At 44.1% G+C, this 24,075-nt stretch overlaps 1 protein-coding gene and 1 non-coding gene across 3 annotated transcripts in view; both read left to right on the top strand.

Annotated features, from left to right (window-relative positions):
- RANBP1 (RAN binding protein 1) overlaps positions 1 to 6,714 on the top strand; it is a 66,047-nt gene extending 59,333 nt beyond the window's left edge. The window contains exons 5-6 of one of the 2 annotated variants that reach the window (XM_069756112.1): positions 1,798 to 1,860; positions 5,242 to 6,714. In XM_069756112.1, the coding sequence (XP_069612213.1) occupies positions 1,798 to 1,860; positions 5,242 to 5,363 (185 nt within the window). In that variant the 3' untranslated portion in view covers positions 5,364 to 6,714. Of the gene's footprint in view, positions 1 to 1,797; positions 1,861 to 5,238 lie in introns of both variants that reach the window. The other variant, XM_069756110.1, reaches the window with a different exon arrangement.
- Positions 1,888 to 2,009, top strand: LOC138660525 (small nucleolar RNA SNORA77). The gene has a single exon (XR_011317913.1). It is a non-coding gene; the product is annotated as a small nucleolar RNA SNORA77 (small nucleolar RNA).
- Positions 6,715 to 24,075: the final 17,361 nt, after the last annotated feature.

The raw sequence follows: 24,075 nt of genomic DNA, 5'->3' as shown, positions 1-24,075 counted from the left end.
AGTGCATTCCAAAGAATCGGCGCAGCACGTGTAAAGTCTTGGAGACGGGAGTGGGAGGTTCTGATTATTGAGGATGCTAACCTGAGGTCATCAGCGGAGCGGAGGGCACGGGTAGGGTGGTAGACTGAGACCAGAGAGGAGATGTAGGGTGGTGCTGAGCCATGGAGTGCTTTGTGGATGAGGGTAGTAGTTTTGTACTGGATTCTTGAGTGGATGGGTAACCAGTGTAATGACTGGCACAAGGTAGAGGCATCGGTGTAACGGTTGGTGAGGAATATGATCCTGGCAGCAGCATTCAGGACAGATTGGAGCGGGGAGAGTTTGGTAAGAGGGAGGCCGATTAGTAGAGAGTTACAATAGTCCAGACGAGAATGAATAAGTGAAACAGTAAGAGTTTTTGCAGAGTCGAAAGTAAGAAAAGGGCGAATTCTAGAAATGTTTTTGAGATGCAGGTAAGAAGAGCGAGCCAGTGATCGGATGTGGGGGGTGAATGAAAGGTCAGAATCAAGGATGACCCCAAGGCAGCGGGCATGTTGCTTTGGAGTTATACCTTATGAACGTACGTTATACCAAAATAGGGTCTGTTTGGGGAAATTTGGTAAGATCTGGGATATATGGAACTAATCATACCTCACCATGTCGTCTCGTGATAGCCTAGCTTCACTATAATGAATGGTATGCAAATTGCCTCTTCTGAGAGAAAGAGGACTTAAACTCTATAGCGCCACCTGTTGGAAGTAGCGATCCTACAAGTCACAATCAACTCTTTTAACGAGTCGTGCAATATGACTTGGGATAAAAGCCAAATCAGTATCTCAATTGAGATACTGGGTGGAGATAAGGGTGGAGCCGCATATTCATTACTGTAATGAGCGGTAACGGTGACCGCTCAGTAGAGGAAGAAGCAGCAGCGCCGGGGAAGCAGGCAAGTATAACGGGGAGGGGGAGCGCAGCACTGCGCAATATTCACCTGCTCCTCGATCCAGCCGCCGCTCTCTTCAGCGTCTTCTGCAGTGACGCTCAGGTCGGGGTGCGATTACGTGGTTAGTGCGCGCCCTCTGCCTGAACGTCAGCGCAGAAGACGCTGAAGATGGAGCGGCACCAGAATGAAGTCGGGTAAATATTGCAAGTACCGGGGGCCTGAGCGACGGAGAGGTGAGTATGAGTTTGTTTTTTTTATCGCAGCAAATGGGCAAGTGTCTGTATGGAGCATTTTATGGGGCCATAACGTTTGTGCAGCACTATAATGGGGCAAATGTCTGTATGGAGCATCTTATAGGGCTATAATCAACGTTTGTGCAGCACTGTATGGGGCCATAATCAACGTTTGTGCAGCACTATATGGGGCAAATATCTTTATGGAGCATCTTATGGGGCCATAATCAACATTTGTTCAGTATTATATTGGTCAAATGTGTCTATGGAGCATCTTATGGGGCCATTATTAACCTTTATGCAGGATTATATGGGGCATATTTTAATATGGAGCATCTTATAGGGCCATCATAAACTTTATGGATCGTTATATGGGGCTCCTGATTCAATATGGATATTCTAAAACAACCTACTGATGTGTCAATTAATTTTACTTTTATTGGTATCTATTTTTACTTTCGACATATACCGGTAGCTGCTGCATTTTCCACCCTAGGCTTATACTGGAGTCATTAAGTTTTCCCAGGTGTTTGTGGCAAAATTAGGGGGGTCGGCTTATACTCGAGTATATACGGTATATGATTTCCTTCACTCATGACTGCAATGCATTTTCATTTATTTATTTTTTTTCTTCTAAAATAGATGCCCAGAAGTTCAAGGCAAAATTTGAAGAATGTAGAAATGAAGTTAAGGAGAAAACTAAAGGTTAGACATTTCTGTACTTCACATGTTGCAGACTCACTCTGTGCTCAACTGCAATCTCCAGTTTACAGCACTTTTTCAGTCTGCTATATAAACACCATGGTCATCTGAACACTTTCTCTACTGTAGAAAAGTTGTCTTTGATGATGGGATATTAAAAATGGTAATGTATAAGTGATGTACCAGCTTGGGGCCTCATTCACAGAAGCGTTTGGTCAATTATTTATTTATTTATTTATTTAACTATCTGCTTCAGATTTTAGCATACATGGTCCACAACAGAAACTGTAGTTGGGGATATCTGCCAGCAACTTAATCCCCTCTTTATTGAGTAAACATTGTTTATTTACAATGTTTGTGGGGGGTGGGGTTTCAGTTCTTAAGGCTGTCACACATAACGATATCGTTAACGATATCGTTGCAACATCACGCTTTTGGTGACGTAGCAACGATCCCGCTAACTATCTCGTTATGTGTGACAGCGACCAACGATCAGGCCCCTGCTGGGAGGTCGTTGGGGAATGATCAGGACCTTTTTTTTTTTTTTTATCGCTGATCACCCGCTGTCATCGCTGGATCGGCGTGTGTGACGCCGATCTAGCGATGTGTTCACTTGTAACCAGGGTAAATATCGGGTTACTAAGCGCAGGGCCGCGCTTAGTAACCCGATATTTACCCTGGTTACCATTGTAAAAGTTAAAAAAAAAAAAAAAAAAACAGTACATACTCACATTCTGATGTCTGTCACGTCCCCCGGCGTCCACAGGAAACTGCTTTCGGCTGACTCTGTCAGCGCCGGCCGTAAAGCAGAGCACAGCGGTGACATCACCGCTGTTACTGCCGGCGCTGACAGTCAGCTGAAAGCCGTTTCCTGTGGACGCCGGGGGACGTGACAGACATCAGAATGTGAGTATGTACTGTTTTTTTTTTTTTGTTTTTTTTTTAACTTTTACAATGGTAACCAGGGTAAATATCGGGTTACTAAGCGCGTTCCTGCACTTAGTAACCCGATGTTTACCCTGGTTACCCGGGTGCTGCAGGGGGACTTCGGCATCGTTGAAGACAGTTTCAACGATGCCAAAGTCGTTCCCCTGATTGTTGGTTGCGGGAGAGAGCTGTCTGTGTGACAGCTACCCAGCGACCACACAACGACTTACCAACGATCACGGCCAGGTTGTATCGCTGGTCGTGATCGTTGGTAAGTTGCTCAGTGTGAAGGTACCTTTTATACTTGTCCTCTTGTCTTGCCGCTTCTGTTCCATGATGCCATCTTGTGAGCACAGCTTCTGACTGCCTGGAAGTCAGAAGCTACATCACAAGCTCTTGATGCAAGTCTGAGAGCCAGAACCAGGCTCTCGTAGACTTGTATTGAAAAGTGACCTCCATGCCGGTCTATCAAACACTGTAGCTGCCGGCAGGTCACTTTTCATCTTAGACATATGGGAGTGATGCTAGAAAATGATTGCAGCAGCAGGTGTGTGAGACCAGGGGTGGTGGGGTCGTGCAGGGGCATTTAAAGCACCACTCAATTAGTGCAATTAACTCTGCTGTACTGTTCTACAGGTCTCTCAATTAGTGCATTTTATACTGTTCTACAGGTCTCTGATTATTTCTGACTGCAAAAGTTATGTTTTTGTATGTGTACTTCATCTCAAAATGGTGGTGGTTTCACTGTTATCAATAAACAAGTAATTAACTAGTATTATCCGTTTGCTGTTTGTGAGAGAGGAGACTGGTTGTCTATCATTCAAGACAATATATACCAAGTAAGCCAGCAAAATACGGCATCAAGATCTGGACACTTTGCGACAGCAAAAGTTCATATGCTCTAAATGTTCAAGTGTATACAGGAAAAACCCCTGGTGAAAGACCTGAAAAAAATCAGGGTATGCGTGTTCTCGATTTGACTCATGGACTAAAAGGACAAAATGTCACAAGTGACAACTTTTTTACAGCCTATCAACCAGGCCAGATGTTGGAGAAAAAACAACTTACCATGCTGGGTACCATAGGAAAAAACAAACCTGAACTACCCCAAGGTATCCTTAGCAAGAGAGAGGTGTAGAGTTCTACTTTTTTTTTTTTTCTTCTGGAAATACAACTGTTTCTTATGTTCCAAAAAAAAAAACAAGCAGGTAATTCTAATGAGCACAGTGCACCATGACAATGCCGTGAGTGATAGAGAAGACAGAAAACCTGACATTATTTTGGATTATAATGCCACAAAGGGAGCAGTTGATACTTTAGACCAAGCAATATCAACATATATATGCAAACGCAAAATCTATCGGTGGCCAATGATTTTATTTAATAACATACTGGACGTTTCTGCATACAACGCATTTGTCTTATGGAGATAAATCGACCCCGATTAGAACCGGAATAAGCTGCATAAAAGATTATTTCTTGGGGAATTGGGCAAATCCCTGGTTAGGCCATATATTGAGAGCAGAAAAGTGACCCCCAGAAGTGAAGGAGCAGCAGCCATTGTAAAAGGTGTCCAGCATGCTCAAGAAAGAGACTCCACATCCACGGCCTCCACCAGCACAGCTACCAGCAGCACAGCTACCAGCAAAAAAAGGAAGAGATGTAGTTTGTGTCCATCTTCCTGTGACAATAAGACTAATCTGACATGTGCTGGATGTTCAAAATATCTGGGTGAAGGACATGTCTTATTATTGTGTTCAGTGTAAAAACGTATGAACATGTTCAGTTTTTCTATCTAAAAAGGTTGAAGTTTTTATGTTTTTTTTCATTTATTGATTTATAAATATTGTTTTCAAAAAGTTAAATTTCATGTTTTTGTAATAGTAATGTAAAGCTTCTTTATTTGTGTGCAGAATGCCAACAATCAAAGATAATTGTAAAAGGCCTGTGTAACCTTTTTATGAAAAAAATAAAGTTTAAATTTTTCATTTGTTTATGATCAACCATGTTCACATACAGTATAATGATGAAAAAAGTATTCAAATAAAACACTTAGAGTAGCTAAAAATCAAGAATTAATAGGTCGGGTCATATTGACCCGGGAACAGTACAAGTGTATAGTAAATGCGAACAGAACAGCAGGGTTAATAAAAACTATGAAGTGGTGCTTTTAAGTATTTGCTAATACCTGCAAAGTGAATGAGTTTCATGAAGTCTCATGCACACACAGCTTATTTTGTCTCTGCAGATTTCACTCACACTAATAAATGGGGAAAAACGCATCAAAAACACTTAAATCACGCTGTTTTTTCCTACCAACACCGTATTTTCTGCAGATTTTCCTGCTGCATATGATGAATGCATGCTGATACTCTAAGCGTCTGGTGCTTTGCTAAGTTATTTTACTTGTGCTCAATGGATTTATGATGTCCCTTTTTTTTTTTTTCCTCCCAGCAGATGTGACCAAAAATGATAGTGCTGATAAAGTGGCTGAGAAATTAGAAGAACTTTCTGTAAAGGAGGAAAGCAAGGTTCAAGACAAAGAAGATGCGAAGCAAGAAAAAACAGAGAAGCAATAAGTCAACTAGAGCCTTGTTCTTTTATTTTTTACAAGGGACTTATAACTAAGAAAAAGGAACTGAGTTTAAATATTCAGGTTGTTGTTTTTTTCTAAGCTTTTGTCCTTCAGCTGAATTCTTCAGAAACAAATCCATTCCCCAGTCATGAAAATGTACTGTGTTCACTTTCTTTTTCCATAGTGGAAACACTTATTTATAGTCATTCAAAGTAACAAATAAAACCAGTTTGAAAATGTACTGAAATCTATAATGGTTATATCTTGGCTAGGAATATTCATGCGTGTGGTCCTATGCAAGTGGCCATAGACAGTCCAACATTGCATTTCCTTAGAGGTGTTTCATTGGAAAGTTGTATAATGGGTTATTTTTTGTTGACCCTGCTAGGGTGACTGGTAAATGAAATAAATTTGAACTGCGAATTAATAAATCATGAGTTTTCATAAGTCACTTTGGATTAATAGGTTTTCACAACTTCTCTTTTCAACATGTTATATGTTGGTACTAGATCTACTTGACCACCAAAGAATGCTTTGTCATTACCAGCAATCCGTTATCTTCCCAATTGATGGATTGTTGTGGGAATTGTTCCATTTAGTCTTTTTTTGTTACTTTATTAGTAGGTACTGTTGTTCTGGAGTGCTGAGAATTGCAGGCAGCTTTGAAGCTTAGTTATGGCATGGTTTCTGTCATTTTTACATGGCAATGTTGTTGACTCTGTTACCAGGCATATGAAGGGTTGTTACTACAATTGTTTTATGCGAAGACTGCTGTAAGATGGAATTAGACCTTCACTTCCAAAGCAAGCCCTATTGTGGCAAATATCTCACTTGACCGGTAATTTCTGTACCAAAAGCCATATGCCCTTTGATAATCCTGACTGCAAGAGCAATTGGTTCCAGGGCCAGAAACCGAAACCTTTTATTCAATTCGTCACTGATAGAAATGCTTGTAGTGAAGAACGGACTATAGTGATAACTGCAGGAGCAACAAATTCTGATTTGTGGTTAGTGAGTGGCTTGCTCTGCCCTTAAGGATCCAAACATAAGCATTAGTAATAAGCAGATGAATGTTTGATGCTGCCTTTTGTCTGATGGTGCATTGAGACTCAGAGGTTGTTTAATGTTTAGAAAGCATGCAATGACATCAATTATTATTGTCCTGTATGAATCACCATAAGCAGTAGACATATACACTGCATTTCTGTATGGCCACATATGGACAGCATTTCTTTGTTCCATTACTCGCTAAATGCATTAATATGTACATGAAACATGGTTTTGATTTAGATACGTTATTTCTTAAGTCCGAAAAGCCTCGCTGAAATAAAAAAAAAAACATACTTGCTCCTTAAGAGATGTATTTCTTGACTGTGCATGTCAGAACATCATTGCAGCTACACTCTGGTACAAATTCAACTAATATCACCCAATTTTATACACTGCCAAGATAAATGTTTTATGCAACCAGAACAGTTAAAATTTTAGTTATGAAAGCATTTGTTTTTAGAGTGGTCTGTTACTAGAAGATATATTTTTGCACTTCCTCCACTAGTTTCCTTAGAAATAAACCGTTTGTTCAAGACCCACCTCTGTTAGGGCTCATTTGTTTTGATATACAATTTGTGCCAGAAATGATTGAACACAAGTTTTGGTGTATTAGCGGTTTACCAAAACATATTAAAGATACAGGAATATAATCAATATTGGCTTAAAGTGCAGACTCTCAACTTTTATTAGGATGTGAATACCCTCAAATTAAATCTAAGGAAGTACTGCCTTTAATATGTAGCTGCTAGTGATGTGCAAACCTGCTCGGATAAGGTGTTATCAGAGCATGATCTGGTGAAAACAGTGTGTCTTTGTCGTATGTTTGAGTCACTGTGGCTCCATGTCGCTCAGCTGTTCGACAGCCGCAACACAGGCAGGGATTTCCTGTTTGTTAGGCGTTCCCTGCATGTGTTGCGACTGTCGAACAGCCACAAGACATGCAGGTGCGGGGTTTCTAACATATTATAGCACGCCGAAGACACTTTTTAGCACCCAAGCATGCTCTGGTAATGCCTTATCTGAGCACATTTCTTCATCACTAGTAGCTGCCCCTTTTAATAGACAAAAATAGCTTTTGAGATAATTATGCCAATTTATGCAAAAGGCTTTTACCTTGCTAATCTAGCATCAATTAATCAGGTAAAGGGGCTGGAGCTGATTCCAGGTGTCGCATTTGGAAGCTGTTGCTGTGAACTCCTAACGTGATCATCAAAGGAGCCTTGAATGGAAGTGAAACAGATTATCATTAGGTTGAAATAAATAAATCAGAGAGAGCAGAAACGTTAGGAGTAGCCAAATCAACATTTGGGTATGTTCTACAAAAAAAGAAATTGCAAAATGGTGACCTTGGGAACTCAAGGCCTGGACATCAACGGAAGAAAATAGTGGGTGGGATGATCAGAATCCTTTCCATGGTAAGGAAGCATCACACAACATCCACTCAAGTGAAGAACACTTCAGGAAGTACAAGTGCTTCTCACAAAATTAGAATATCATCAGAAAGTTAATTTATTTCAGTTCTTCAATACAACAAGTGGAACTCATATAGTCATTACAGACAATGATCTATTTCAAGTGTTTTATTTCTGTTAATGTTGATGATTATGGCTTCCAGCCAATGAAAACCCAAGAGTCATGATCTCGGTAAATTACCATAATAAACAAAAAACCTGCAAAGGCCTCCTGTTTCAAAAAGGTCCCTTAGGCTGGGTTCCCATTGCGTTATGGGATCGCGTTTAACGGATAGCGTTGCACGGCGAAATTAACGCCGTGCAACGCGTCCGTTAACGCGCCCATTGAAGGCAATGGGAACGCGCTTCACTAGCGCGTGCCATGTTCGGCACGCGCTAGCGACGCGCCGGTGATTCCTGGCGCGCCGCGGACGCTGCTTGCAGCGTCTGAGGCGCGCCCGCGGTCCGTTCCCCGCTCTCGCAGATCGGGGATCTGCGAGAGCGGGGACGTTACCGCGACTCCGGCCGCAGCCCCATAGAAAACATTGCGTTAGCGCTAAACGGATTGCACTAACGCAATGTAACCCTAGCCTTAGTCTATTTCAGTAGGCTTCAAAATCATGGGCAAGACTGCTGACTTGACAGAAGGCAGTCACTAACACATTCCACAAGGAGGGCAAGTCACAAAAAGTCATTTCTAAAGAAGCTGGCTGTTCAGAGTACTGTGTCCAAGCAATATTAATGGAAAGTTGAGTGGAAGGAAAAAGTGTATTAGAGAAAGGTGCACAAGCAGCCGGGATAACTGCATCCTTGAAAGGATTGTTGAGAAAAGGCCATTTAGAAATTTGGGGGAGATTCACAAGGAGTGCACTGCTGCTGGAGTGATTGCTGCAGGAGCTTCCACACACAGACGTATCCAGGACATGGGCTACAAGTGTTGCCTTCCTTGTGTCAAGCCACTCATGACCAATAGACAGGCTTGGACTGGCCCACCGGAGGATTCTCCAGTAGGCCCAGGCACTGACACCAGCTGGCATACTGGCCAGTGGCTGTGGGGCCTCTGAGTCAAGGGGGCCCGCCCAGTGCCAGCGTAGCAGCTGCTGGAGACAGGATCCTGTTCCCGCTGCTATAGCAAAATTAATATCCACACTTCCCCCATGCCCCTATGTGTGTGGAGAGGCGTGAATACCATTTCTCTTGAATATCAGGCAGCGTTACCCGCAGGCTGCAGCCAACGGTACCCGCATGTAAAGCCTACCACTGCACCACACACAGCACCGTGCCACAGACACAGCGCAGCACATTGCAGTGTCCTGCTTCCTGTCTGAGACAGCCCAGCTGGATGATGTCATCATCTAGCGCGCAGTCTCAAAAAGCTACCAGCGAGGAAGAGGCTGCCGGGAAGTGGTGCTGCTGAGGGGAGGTGAGATGTGCTGTGCCTGTGTGTGTCTATGTGGTGCGGTGCTTTGTGTGAGAGAGACTGATGCGGTGCTGTGTGTGTATGTGTGAGAGGGGTGGTAGGGAAGGACAATGATATTGGGGAAGGCAATGATGCAGATGATGGCGGTGATGGGCAATGATTGGGGGAGGCAGTGATGGGCAATGATGGTGGGGGAGACAATGATGGAGGTGATGGGCAATGATGGTGGTGGAATGGACAGTGGTGGGGAAGAAGGCAATGATGGAGGTGGAGAAGGACTGCATTATATTCTGGGGGGGCTGCATTCTCAGGACTGCATTATATTAGGGGGGCTACATCATACTATATGAGAGGGTTACAATATACTCTGGGGGGCTGCATTCTATCGGGACTACATTATATTCTGGGGGGGCTACATCATACTATATGAGGGGGGCAGCATTATGCCCTATGAGGGTGCGACATATTCTATGGTGGGGGCTGCATTCTACCTCGGGGTTGCATTATATTCTATGAGAGGGAGCTGCATTATATTTTATGACGGGGGCTACATTATATTGTATGAGGGGGGCACATTATATTCTATGAGGGGGCAACCCCAACCCCTGCTACATAATTAAGTGAATGTGCACATGTTGCGGATTAGGGTGCAGAATTTTTCGTACAAAATCCGCATCTCTTGGCAGAAACCGCAGGTGCGGATTTTCTGCTGTTTTTACCCCTGCGGATTTCTATTATGGAAGGGGTCAGAAACGCTGCAGTTCCGCACAAAAGAAGCAGCATGCTACTTTTGTTCCGCAGCGGTTTTCATGCAGATTTTTTAGCACAGCTTTTTTTTTTTCCCAATTGATTTACATTGTACTGTAAATCACTGTGCGGAACTACAGTGTTTCTGCGCGGAAAAATCCACTGCGGATCTGCACAAATTATGCATCGTGTGCACACAGCCTAAGATGTGTACTACCTTATATTATACCCTGATATTAGCGTGTTTTACCACACAATTGATGGTCTTGTATTTATTTCTATGTAGTTACATAGTGGGCCCCAAGAATGATTTTCTCTGGTGGGCCCATGGTGCTCCAGTCCGACGCTGCCAATAAACTATGCCAGAAGCATCTTACCCTGGGCCAAGGAAAAAAAGAACTGGACTGTTTCTCAGTGTTGTTTTCAGATGAAAGTAAATTTTACATTTCATTTGGACATCGAGGTTCCAGAGTCTGGAGGAAGAGCGTATATACTCGTTAATCAAGATTTCCCGAGCACGCTCGGGGGTCCTCCGTGTATTTTTTTTTAGTGCTCGGAGATTTCGTTTTCTTTGCCGCAGCTCAATGATTTCCATCTGTTAGCAGCATAAGTACATGTGGGGGTTGCCTGGTTGCTAGGGAATACATGGTCTATGTGTCTCCATCCTGCCGTTGAAACAGATTGCGGCTTGCAGCTTTCAATAAAAAAAAAAAAAACTTTCTCCTTACCTGGCTACGGTCCAGTGGTGATGTTCCCTCCAGGCATTTCAACTATGGACTCCTCGGCGATTGACAATGACGTCATACTCTGGCACATGCGCTCTGACGTCAGCTGCCAGCCTCCAATTGGCTGCCGGCTTTTAACCAGGGCTGGACTGGGATAAAAAAAAAAGTAGCCCTTCCACACAAACCCCACCAGCCTCCATACTCAAATACTCCTCAACCCCAATCAGTGAATTTTGCTATACTTTGACGTGCACCTAAACAATACTCTTTAAGGCGTTACTTGACAAACCACATGTGAATGGTACCGCAGTCCGCATGATCAACCACAGCTCCATTTACATGGTGCTTTTCAGAGCTCCAGTTCTTGGGATCATGGGGTCTCAGCAGATGGCTCCCAGTGATTTGAAAATTCTCGGGATAGGGGATTACTTGGGATAATCCATTTCAATGGGTTTTCCTATATTTTTTTAATTCCCATAGGAATACTGAAAATAAACCAGTATTGACCCTCTGAAAAGTCCAATGTCGCTGCTCCAACAACAGGACAGGAGAAGTTGCACTGTACAGTGTATATACAACCCCTGGCAAAAATTATGGAATTACCGGCCTTGGAGGATGTTCATTCAGTTGTTTAATTTTGTAGCAAAAAAAAGTAGATCCCAGACATGGCACAAAACTAAAGTCATTTCAAATGGCAACTTTCTGGCTTTAAGAAACACTAAAAGAAATCAAGATAAAAAAAATGTGGTAGTCAGTAATGGTTACTTTTTTTTAACCAAGCATAGGGGGAAAATTATGCAAACAGAAAAACCGAAATATCACATGGTCATAAGTATTTGCTCACACACTTTGTTCAGTATTGAGTAGAAGCACCCTTTTGAGCTAGTAATCTAGTGTTGAGCGATACCTTCCAATACCCAGAAGTATCGGTATCGGATTGTATCGGCCGATATCCAAAAAATATTGTATCTCGCCGATCCCGGTACCAATGCAAGTCAACAGGACACATCTCGGAATGTAAATAAGCCCTTTCTGTCCTTCTACATGCTGTTCCGGAGGGGGGAAAGAGTGTGGGCGGTGCATGGGCGGACACTGAGTGTGTGTGCGGGCGGGGTCTGTGCGGGCCTGCCAGGGATCTGTACATGCCTACCAGGGCTCTGCAGGCCTGCCGGGGCTCTATGTGGCGTGCTGGGGATCTATGAGGTGTGCTGGGGCTGTATGTGGGCTGCCCGGGCTCTATGTGGTGTGATGGGGATCTATGCGAGCTGCCCAGGCTCTGTGCGGTGTGCCGGGGCTGTATGTGGGCTGCCCGGGCTCTATGCGGCGTGCGGGGTCTGCGGCGTGCTGGGGCTCTGCGTTTGTGCAGGCATCGTCTGATGGGACTACAACACTTCTACACTGACAGTGATTGACACATTAGCCAATTATGGGACAGTAGTAGTCCCATAATCCGGCTAATGTGTTGAATGAAAAAAAAAAATAATCCATACATACTCCATACAGTACATACATATAGATATACAGTACATTAAACATAGAGTTCATACTCACCATTACTTGTCACTTTGTTTTACCGAAGCCAGTGTCAACCTATAAAAAAGATTAAAATAACAAACAACCAATATACTCCCTGTCCACAGTAATCCACGAGTGTCCCACGACGATCTCCCGTGGAGAACAGCAGCAACAGCTGTTGCGACCGCTCTCCAGGGGCCCCAGAAACACAATGACGGGTGGAAGGTATTCCTCCGCCGCTGTAAAAAAAAAATAGTCCCTATTCTGACTTATGGCATTGCTGGGTGAGACATTTTCCTAAGCAGCAATTGGCATAAAGTAAGACTTTGAACTTTAGTAACCTCAGTGATGCACTGCAGGAGCCATTGTCTCCTGTCAGTGTGTCACTGAGGGTCCTATACAGCAGTGACATCACCCGATGTCACTGTTCTATAGGGGAGATCGTCGTGGGACACTCGTTATTAATTGGACTACGGCGGACAGGTAGTATACGGTTTATTATTTTACGTTTTTTGCAGGCGCTGAAGTATGGTAAGTATGGTTAAATGAAGAATATTAAAATACTTTTTTCCTAATGTGTGATGTGTGCGTGTTTTATTAACCCTTTCTTACTATTGGATTAATAATGGATAGGTGCCAGTAAAGGCTACGCAGACAGCTGCGGGCTGATATTCATAGCAGGCTACAAATATTGGCCCCCAGCCGTCGGCTTTCCCACTCTGGCGCAGAAAATTGCGCGGGAGCCCACGCCATTTTTTTCTTTTGTCTTTTTTTTAAATTAACCGGTCTGTAAGGCCTCTTTCATACTTGCGTCAGTACGGGTCCGTCGCTATGCGTCGGGCCGACGCACGTTGTGAAATTTGTGCACAACGTGGGCAGCGGATGCAGTTTTTCAACGCATCCGCTGCCCATTCTGAAGTCCTGGGAGGAGGGGGCGGAGTTTCGGCCGCACATGCGCAGTAGAGAATGGTGAATGCGACGGACAAAAAAACGTTCACTTGAACGTTTTTTCGTGCCGACGGTTCGCCAAAACAAGACGTATGTGGCAGAAACTCCGTCCCCTCCTCCCCGGACTTCAGAATGGGCAGTGGAGGCGTTGAAAAATTGCATCCGCTGCCCATGTCGTGCACAAATTTCACAACGTACGTCGGCCAAACGCATAGCGACGGACCCATACCGACGCAAGTATGAAAGAGGCCTTAATGAGCGGTTAATTTTAAAAAAAGCAGAAAAAAAGCGGCGTGGGCTCTCAAATAAGTCTCCAAAGTCTGATTAGTTCGCTCGGTCTGGCCATTTGTCTGAGGATGAAATGCAGAAGAAAAAGACAAATCAATGCCCAGCCTAGCACAAAAGGCCCGCCAAAACCTAGAAACAAACTGGGAACCTCTGTCGGACACAATATTCTCCGCAATCCCATGCAAACGAACCACATGCTGAAACAACAACGGAACCAAATCTGAAGAGGAAGGCAATTTAGGCAAAGGCACCAAATGAACCATCTTAGAGAACCGGTCACAAACAACCCAGATAAAAGACATCTTCTGGGAAACCGGAAGATCAGAAATAAAATCCATAGAAATATGCGTCCAGGGCCTCTCAGGGACTGGCAATGGCAAAAGCAACCCACTAGCACGGGAACAACAAGGCTTGGCCCGCGCACAAGTCCCACAGGACTGCACAAAAGAACGCAAATCACGTGACAAAGAAGGCCACCAAAAGGACCTAGCAACCAAATCTCTGGTACCAAAAATACCAGGATGACCAGCCAACACAGAACAGTGAACCTCAGAAATCACTCTACTAGTCCATCTGTCAGGAACAAACAGTTTCCCCACTGGACAGCGGTCAGGTCTGTCAGCCTGAAATTCCTGAAGAACCCGTCGTAAATCAGGGGAAATGGCAGAAAGGACCACCCCTTCTTTCAGAATGCTGACCGGTTCAAGGACCCCAGGAGAATCAGGCCAAAAACTCCTAGAGAGGGCATCAGCCTTAATATTCTTAGAACCCGGAAGAGACGAAACTATGAAATCAAAATGGGAAAAAAACAAGGACCATCGAGCCTGTATAGGATTCAGCCGTTTGGCAGACTCGAGGTAAATCAGATTCTTATGATCGGTCAAGACCACAATACGGTGCTTAGCTCCCTCAAGCCAATGTCGCCACTCCTCAAACGCCCACTTCATAGCCAACAACTCCCGATTGCCGACATCATAATTGCGTTCAGCAGGCGAAAACTTACGAGAAAAGAAGGCACACGGTTTCATCAAGGAACCAACAGGATCCCTCTGAGACAAAACGTCCCCTGCCCCAATCTCAGAAGCGTCAATCTCAACCTGAAACGGAAGAGAAACATCCGGTTGGCGCAACACCGGAGCAGAAGTAAATCGGCGTTTAAGCTCCTAAAAGGCAGAGACAGCCGCAGAGGACCAATTCGCCACATCAGCGCCTTTCTTCGTCAAATCGGTCAAGGGTTTAACCACGCTAGAGAAATTAGCAATGAAACGGCAATAAAAATTAGCAAAACCCAAAAATTTCTGAAGACTCTTCACGGATGAGGGTTGAATCCAATCATGAATGGCCTGAACCTTAGCCGGATCCATCTCCATAGATGAGGGAGAAAAAATGAAGCCCAAAAAAGAAACCTTCTGCACCCCAAAGAGACATTTAGACCCCTTCACAAACAAAGCATTGTCACGAAGGATCTGAAACACCATCCTGACCTGCTGTACATGAGACTCCCAATCATCGGAAAAAATCTAAATATCGTCCAAATATACAATCAAGAATTTATCAAGATAAGTCCGGAAGATATCATGCATGAAGGACTGAAAAACAGATGGAGCATTAGTGAGCCCGAATGGCATCACAAGATATTCAAAATGACCTTCGGGCGTATTAAACACAGTTTTCCATTCATCACCCTGCTTAATACGAACAAGATTATATGCCCCCCGAAGGTCAATCTTAGTAAACCAACTAGCCCCCTTAATCCTAGCAAACAAATCAGAAAGCAAAGGTAAAGGGTATTGAAACTTGACCGTGATCTTATTCAAGAGGCGATAATCAATACAGGGTCTCAAGGAGCCATCCTTCTTAGCAACAAAAAAAATCCCGCTCCCAATGGTGAAGAAGATGGCCGAATATGCCCTTTCGCCAAAGACTCCTTAATATAATTCCGCATGGCGGTATGTTCAGGCACCGACAGGTTGAAAAGTCGGCCTTTAGGAAACTTACAGCCTGGAATCAAGTCAATAGCACAATCACAGTCCCTGTGCGGTGGAAGGGAACTGGACTTGGGCTCATCGAATACATCCTGAAAATCAGACAAAAACTTAGGAATTTCAGAAGAGGAGATTGACATCAAAGGAACATCATTATGAATCCCCTGACAACCCCAACTAGTCACAGACATAGACTTCCAGTCCAACACAGGATTATGTAACTGCAACCACGGAAAACCCAGCACGATAGCATCATGCAAATTATGCAACACCAGAAATCGACAATCTTCCTGATGGGCTGGCGCCATGCGCATAGTCACCTGTGTCCAAAACTGGGGCTTATTTTTAGCCAAAGGTGTAGCATCTATGCCCCTTAAAGGAATAGGGTTCTGCAAAGGCTGCAAGGAAAAACCACAACGCCTAGCAAATTCAAAGTCCATTAAGTTCAAGGCGGCGCCTGAATCCACAAACGCCATGACAGAAAATGATGACAATGAGCAGATCAAGGACACAAATAACAGAAATTTAGGTTGTACAGTACTGATGGTAAATGAACTGGCGATCCTCTTTGTCCGCTTAGGGCAGACTGAAATGACATGAGAAGCATCGCCACAATAATAACACAACCTATTCTGACGTCTGAAACCTTGTCGTTCCGTTCTAGACAGAATCCTATCACACTGCATTGGCTCAGGAATCTGCTCTGAGGACAACGCCACAGCGTGCACAGTTCTGCGATCCCGCAAGCGCCGGTCAATCTGAATGGCCAGAGACATAGAATCACTCAGACCAAAAGGCGTGGGAAACCCCACCATAACATCTTTAACGGATTCAGAAAGACCCTTTCTGAAAATTGCCGCCAAAGCATCATCATTCCATTTAGTCAACACAGACCATTTTCTAAATTTCTGACAATACAATTCTGCCACCTCTTGACCCTGAGACAGGGCCAACAAGGTCTTCTCCGCTTGATCCAGAGAATTAGGTTCATCATATAATAATCCAAAAGCCTGAAAAAAGGAGTCTACATTAAGCAAAGCCGGATTCCCTGATTCCAGGGAAAATGCCCAATCCTGTGGATCGCCACGCAGCAGGGAGATGATGATTTTAACCTGCTGAATGGAATCACCAGAGGATCGAGGTCTCAGAGCAAAAAACAGTTTACAGTTGTTTTTAAAACTCAAAAATTTGGACCTGTCACCAAAAAACAAATCAGAAGTAGGAATCTTCAGCTCTAAAACAGGAGTCTGAACAATATAATCAGAAATACCCTGTACCCTAGCAGCAAGCTCGTCCACACGAGAAGCTAATTCCTGAATATCCATGCTAGCACAAGACTCCTCAGCCACCCAAAGAAAAAGAGGGAAGAGAAGAGACAGAAAAAAAATGGCTCAACACCTTTCTTCCCTTCTTCTGAGATGCATTTAACTCATTATGGGCCAGTTGTACTGTTATGATCCAGTGACCTTGGAGCCGCATGGAACTTTCTCTGGAGTTGGTGGAAACTATACTGACCGCAAATCCTGAACTTATCACCGCAACTAGAAGTAGCCGTGGGGTGTGCCTAACAAATCCTAGACACCTCGACACAGCCGGAGGACTAAATGCCCCTATAGATGAAAATAGGAATACTACCTTGCCTCAGAGCAGAACCCCAAAGGATAGGCAGCCCCCCACAAATATTGACTGTGAGTAGTAGAGGAAAAGACACACACAGGCAGGAAACAGGATTTAGCAAAAGAGGCCACTCTAGCTAAAATAGGAAAGGATAGGATAGAATACTAAGCGGTCAGTATTAAAACCCTTCCAAAAATATCCACAGCAGAAAATACAAAAAACTCCACCATCTAACTAAAGATGTGGAGCGTATATCTGCAACTCCAGAAAATTCAGCAAGACAGAGAAAAACACTGACTCAATCTAAGCTGGACAAGAGAAAACAAATGAATAGCACAGAATTATTAAGCACACAGCATGTGTGCCACAGAAACAAAAACCAGACACTTATCTTTGCTGAAATGGCAGCAAGGCTGGAGGAACCAGACAAAGATCCAAAACCTCCCAGATCCATGGACAACTGACAAGGACTAATGAATCCTGCACACCTAAATATCCCAGTCAGAACTGCAATCAGCAGATACACCTGGCCAGGACTGCGACTCAGGGACAACTGCATTCCCACCTACAACCACTGGAGGGAACCCAAAAGCAGAATTCACAACAGGTTACTAAAGATCAAAGTCTTACTTTATGGCAATTGCTGCATGGGAAAAATGTCTCACCCAGCAATGCCATAAGTCAGACTAGGGACTATTTTTTTTTACAGCGGCGGAGGAATACCTTCCTCCTGTCATTGTGTTTCTAGAGCCCCTGGAGAGCGGTCACAACAGCTATTGCTGCCGTTCTCCACGTGAGATCGTCATAGGACACTCGTGGATTACTGCGGACAGGGAGTATATTGGTTGTTTGTTTTTTTCATATTTTTTATAGGTTTACACTGGCTTTGGGATCAAAATAACAAGTAATGGTGAGTATGTAATCCATGTTTAATGTACTGTATGTCATGTATGTAATGTATGAATGTACTGTATGTAGTATGTATGTATGTATTGGGGTGCAGTGACCAATGTTGCAGCCAGGGGGTGCTGCATGTGCACTTCGGGATGCACTTGGAGACATAATTGTGTTGAAACAGCGACTGGTCATGTGATTGATGGACGGTATGTATCGCAGAGGTGGGTGGCCCTGTGATGGATTCCTGGGTATGTTTTGCTCAAGCAGATCTACTACTGAGGGATTTGTTTACATTGGGAAGGTTTCCAGGTGATTGGAGAGATGGGTGGGTCCAGTCACCTACAAACCCACCCAAAGAGGCATGTTTGAACACCTAAGATGGTTTTGTGTTGAAGGACCTGTGGTGATGTCACGCTCACCTGACTAGCCATGTGACAGGTACCTGGGTGTGGTTACACCTATGTAAAGGAGGTGTGTGTAGCACATGGTGTGAGTGTTTGGGAGTCTGCAAGTGTGGACACACTTCCATGTGTCCTGGCTGGACACTGCAGAGGGGTCCTGTGTAGTCTGAGTGTGCAGACCTGGATGGTACAGGTGCAAGGTCCTGAGAGAAACCTCGGTGTTGGGTGTGCTAGCCCTGAAGAGCACGTGGTGGGACTTTGCTACTGTTGGCCTGGGTATTGGACGGTCCCAGCCGGGGATGGACGTCCTGAATAGTACCCGGACAGGCCATCTGTGTGATCCTGAGTAACCTGGGTGTTGGGAGATCCTGGGAGGAGGACTGGATCCCTGAACAGCATGAGGTGAGGACAGGGATCTGCAGAGCCACAAACAGGTCCCGTGTGGTACTGCCAGTGGAAAACCTGCAGCAGTGACGAGCAGGTAATACCAGACTGTGTGTTTGGCTCCAGAGCGAGCCGGAATATTGGACTCGACCAAGAGTGTATGGTCACAGTCCTGATGGAACAGAGTGACGCTGTGAACATTGTTACTTTGATTTGCTGTGATATGAAGATTGTTGTTTTGTGTTTTCTGCCACTGGGGTTTATGGAGTAATAAACCCAGTTGAGTCTTTGAGGAGAAAACATATTGCTGTGTTTTGTCGCTGCCAAGCGAGTATTCCCCAACCCGCAAGTAAGTGCAATCTTACAGTATGTGTGTAGTATGTATGTATGTATGTATGTATGTATGTAGCATGTATGTAGTATGGACTATGTATGGAGTGTTGTTTTTGTTTTTTTCATTCAACACATTAGCCGGATGATGGGACTACTACTGTCACTGTCAGTGTAGCAGGCATCGTCCGTTGAGACTTGTAGTCCCATCGGACGATGCCTGTACACACGCACAGAGCCCCGGCACACACGCACAGAGCCCCACGGTCACGCACAGACACCGCCCGCACACACACACAGTCTCCGCCCATATAGTGCATAATTGCACTATAGGAACTTCCGATGCCGGTATCCGATATCACAAAAGTATCGGTTCTCGCTATCGGAATTCCGATACAGCGAATATCGGCGATACCCGATATTTGCAGTATCGGAATACTCAACACTAGTAATGACATGAGCTTGGGAATTATGCAGCAAGTTTTCCACATCTGGATTTGGGGATCCTCTGCCATTCTTCCTTGCAGATCCTCTCCAGTTCCGTCAGGTTGGATGGTGAACGTTGGTAAACTGCCATTTTTTTAGGTCTCTCCAGAGATCCTCAATTGGGTTTAGGTCAGGGCTCTGGCTGAGCCAGTCAAGAATGGTCACAGAGTTCTGAAGCCACTCCTTTATTATTTTATCTGTGTGCTTAGGGTCATTGTCTTGTTGGACGGTGAACCTTTGGCCAAGTCTGCGGTCCAGAGCACTCTGGAAGAGGTTTTCATCTAGGATATCTGTACTTGGCTGCAATCATGTGTCCTTCAATGGCAATCAGTCGTCCTGTCCCTGCAGCTGAAAAACACCCCCATAGTATAATGCTGCCACCACCATGTTTCACTGTTGGGATTCTCTTGGGCAGGTGATGAGAAGTGCCTGGTTTTCTCCACACATACCACTTAGAATTATCACCAAAATGGACTATCTTCGTCTCATCAGACGAGAAAATCTTATTTCTCTTGGTCTTGGAGTCCTTCATGTGTTTTTAGCAAACTCTATGCAGGCTTTCATATGTCCTGTACTGAGGAGATAAAGGGGTTATTTGGCGTGCACTCAGCCTATATGGGCGAGGTGCTGGTGTAATGGACCAAAGGCCCGAATCCAATAGAGTAATAAAATTCACCGCACTCTCTATAGATCAATTATGCAAAAGGTGCTGAAATTTATTGACATAAACTGGGAGCATAACAGAATATTGCAGTATATGCGATTAACAACGTTTCGGCTCAACCAGAGCCTTTATCACGTATTGCTGTGGAAAAAGGAATACGCAGAGAAACAAAAAATAAATATAAATAAAATCAACATAATAAAATAAAATAACATGACAATGATGGGTCATCCTTGAGATCAAGTGACACATGTCCACCAACAGACATATGTGGACGTCTGAAGAAGTGAAGAATCAAGTGTCAGGGTAGGGTGCAAAAAGATCCTGCGTATCCTGCGGGTAGGGATAGTATAGTGAGTATACTATGATGCCAGAGAGAAAGGAGATAATCCAGATCCAAAACACACAACACATGTATGCCCCATAACAATAGTATAAATCAAATGATCCAGAGCCCATGATCAGAGACAGTAGCATAGTTGGTTACCTTGTTCCAGTAATGGAATAGAGTGTAGAGAGGGGAGGGGAAAGAATCCCAGCAATAAAATGTAAGCTCTGTAGAAGATAGTAAACAAGGATTAACTTGGATAAGTAAGGAAGAACGTGCCCATAGAGTCTGATAAAGTACCTCAAGCAATGCCCTGAGTACGCTTATAGAGGCTCCCTTCAGGAAATGTGGACCTGTGTGGGGTAAATGATATGTTTGTATTGCCCCTGAGGAGATAGTGTACAAGGGTTAATAAGTGCAGGAGGACGTGCCCATAGGAACAGACTAAATACCTTGCAGCAGTGTGATAGCTACGCCTGCAGAAGCTTATTAGTGAACGATGTGGACCTGTTTAAAGAAAACAGTATGCATATATCTCTAATGAATTGGTCTGATGTAATCCGAGACTAGTGCCAGCGGTATATGAGGTTTACCTGTGTTAGAGCGGCGCTCCCGCGCTGTGCTCTGGTGCCGCGTTGAGCTGGTCTGCAGCAGGGACCGCATGTGTGTGTTAAATGGTCGCCGCACCGGAAATGGAAGGTGCGGACCGGAAATGACGTATCGCTACTCACTCGGACCTCAGTGCGCATGCGCAGCCTCTGTTGTAGCAACCCTGTAGCCATGTGCTGTCTGTGGCTGGGAGTGCAGCACTGTGTGAATGAATGGAAGGCTCTGGCGGGGATGTAGCATGATATGGGGACTATGTAGTGGCCGTAACCGTAGTAAATCGCTGTAAGATAATAAAATAGGCTCTGGCGGGGATATAATGTATTACGGGGACTATGTAATGGCCATAACAGTAGTAAAACTGAGTAACCCCTGCAGGATAAGGTCACCTAGAATCAAATGTTTAAAATATATAGGAAATATATAGGAAAGGATAACAATTGAGGGGAAAGGATTACAGGTAGGGGGCCGGGGGCAACTCACCCAGTTTAGTAATAGTAGGTCTTTTGAAGTCCTAAATTATCGGGTCTGAAAGAAAGGGGATATAGTTATTTAGTGGCATTGCTTGAGGTACTTTATCAGACTCTATGGGCACGTTCTTCCTTACTTATCCAAGTTAATCCTTGTTTACTATCTTCTACAGAGCTTACATTTTATTGCTGGGATTCTTTCCCCTCCCCTCTCTAGACTCTATTCCATTACTGGAACAAGGTAACCAACTATGCTACTGTCTCTGATCATGGGCTCTGGATCATTTGATTTATACTATTGTTATGGGGCATACATGTGTTGTGTGTTTTGGATCTGGATTATCTCCTTTCTCTCTGGCATCATAGTATACTCACTATACTATCCCTACCCGCAGGATACGCAGGATCTTTTTGCACCCTACCCTGACACTTGATCCCTGATTCTTCACTTCTTCAGACGTCCACATATGTCTGTTGGTGGACATGTGTCACTTGATCTCAAGGATGACCCATCATTGTCATGTTATTTTATTTTATTATGTTGATTTTATTTATATTTATTTTTTGTTTCTCTGCGTATTCCTTTTTCCACAGCGATACGTGATAAAGGCTCTGGTTGAGCCGAAACGTTGTTAATCGCATATACTGCAATATTCTGTTATGCTCCCAGTTTATGTCAATAAATTTCAGCACCTTTTGCATAATTGATCTATAGAGAGTGCGGTGAATTTTATTACTCTATTGGATTCGGGCCTTTGGTCCATTACACCAGCACCTCGCCCATATAGGCTGAGTGCACGCCAAATAACCCCTTTATATACTACTTTGATTGGCTGTTGCACCGGCTATTCCTTGTACATCATTGCAAGTATTCTCATGTCTACTGACACCTTTGCGTATGATGTTGCCACTAGCTCTGATATACTGTCCCATGTGACAGGTTCTAGCGAATTCCTCCGGACCCCAGTCCATGAACTGAGGACCAGGGATTTTGAGAAAGAAAGGCGTAGACTTATCTCCTACGACCTACATTGCACCACTCTAGCCGAATACCATAGGCAAAACAAGATACCAAGGGGACTCAGGTGCAACTTACATCCCACTCTCTTTTCCGATAATCCGGAATATTGTGAGAAATACAAAAAAATTCTCAACAAGTGCTCTCTGGATATAATTATACTCACTATAGAGTTCCTCCAGAAGGCAATAGTGGAGACTAAACAGAATATTCAGAATATAGAGGCACAGCTTTCTACTACCCTTTCTTCCACGGAGTGGTCTTCCCTCAAGACCAAAACAGAAAAAGCACTTGCTGATCACCAGAAGGTTCTACAACAGCGCAAAAGACTTAAATTCCAACGTGACTCTGAGGACTACGCCAGCAACAAGGTTTACAAATGGACCGATTCCTCTACCTCCACCTGGCGCCGATCGCGATATCCACGCCGAGATGGATCTCACAGTTCCGAAAGCGATTCCTCGACCAATACCAATTCCAACCGCCGGCGTTTTTTATCCAAGGGACCCAGAGGAGGGCATCACCAAGGAGACCCATTAGGCGAGCAAAGCGAAAAAATGACAACAAGATCACAGGTGAGACCACTAACCTAGTGATCAACATATCGGATTACCTTCTTTCCCCCGCAGAGTTTTCAGTACTCCAGAAGGGACTTTCTTTTTGCCCTACTCCGAACTGGGACGCCTTGCAACTTAAGAAGGACTTGGAGAGTTTCTATCGGACAATCAGATTAAAGACTCATTTTGGACTAAATACAGACATTACTCGTACTCCGATACCTCCAACTACTAATAATGATATGTTACCCACATTATCCATCACTAACCTTGGGCTCCGGAATCGGAGTAACTTTTGTCCTCCTAGGATCTATCATGCTACGGAAACATTTATTTCTCTGGTGGACCAAGAGGTCGATTCTCTTATACACCAACAACGGCTTGGTCTGTTTCCTCCACACTCTAACCTTACCTCCACTGAGAAACAAGCTCTGTCCTCACTACATACTAATACATCTATTATAGTAAAACCAGCGGACAAAGGGGGAGCTATTGTGGTGATGAACCGTACACAATACATGAGTGAGATTTACCGTCAACTGGCAGACACCAACACCTATGATGTCATTTCTAGAGATCCAGTTACAGTCATTAGTCAGAAAATAAAAACAGTTATTGACACATATCTGACCCGTCATACCATTGATCAAAAAACAGCATCATTTCTTACTAATCCTCACCCTGTGACACCAGTGTTCTATGTGTTACCGAAAGTGCATAAATCACTACAAAATCCCCCTGGCAGACCTATAGTTGCCTCAACGGACTCCGTCTTGTCTCCCCTATCTGTCTTTCTAGAAAGAATCCTTACACCACTAGTCAAAACCAC

The sequence above is a fragment of the Ranitomeya imitator genome, chromosome 1 (assembly GCF_032444005.1).
Source record: "Ranitomeya imitator isolate aRanImi1 chromosome 1, aRanImi1.pri, whole genome shotgun sequence".
Lineage (NCBI taxonomy): Eukaryota > Metazoa > Chordata > Amphibia > Anura > Dendrobatidae > Ranitomeya > Ranitomeya imitator.
The sequence above is the reverse complement of the archived record's forward strand: the minus strand, read 5'-3'. Positions and strand labels throughout refer to the sequence as shown.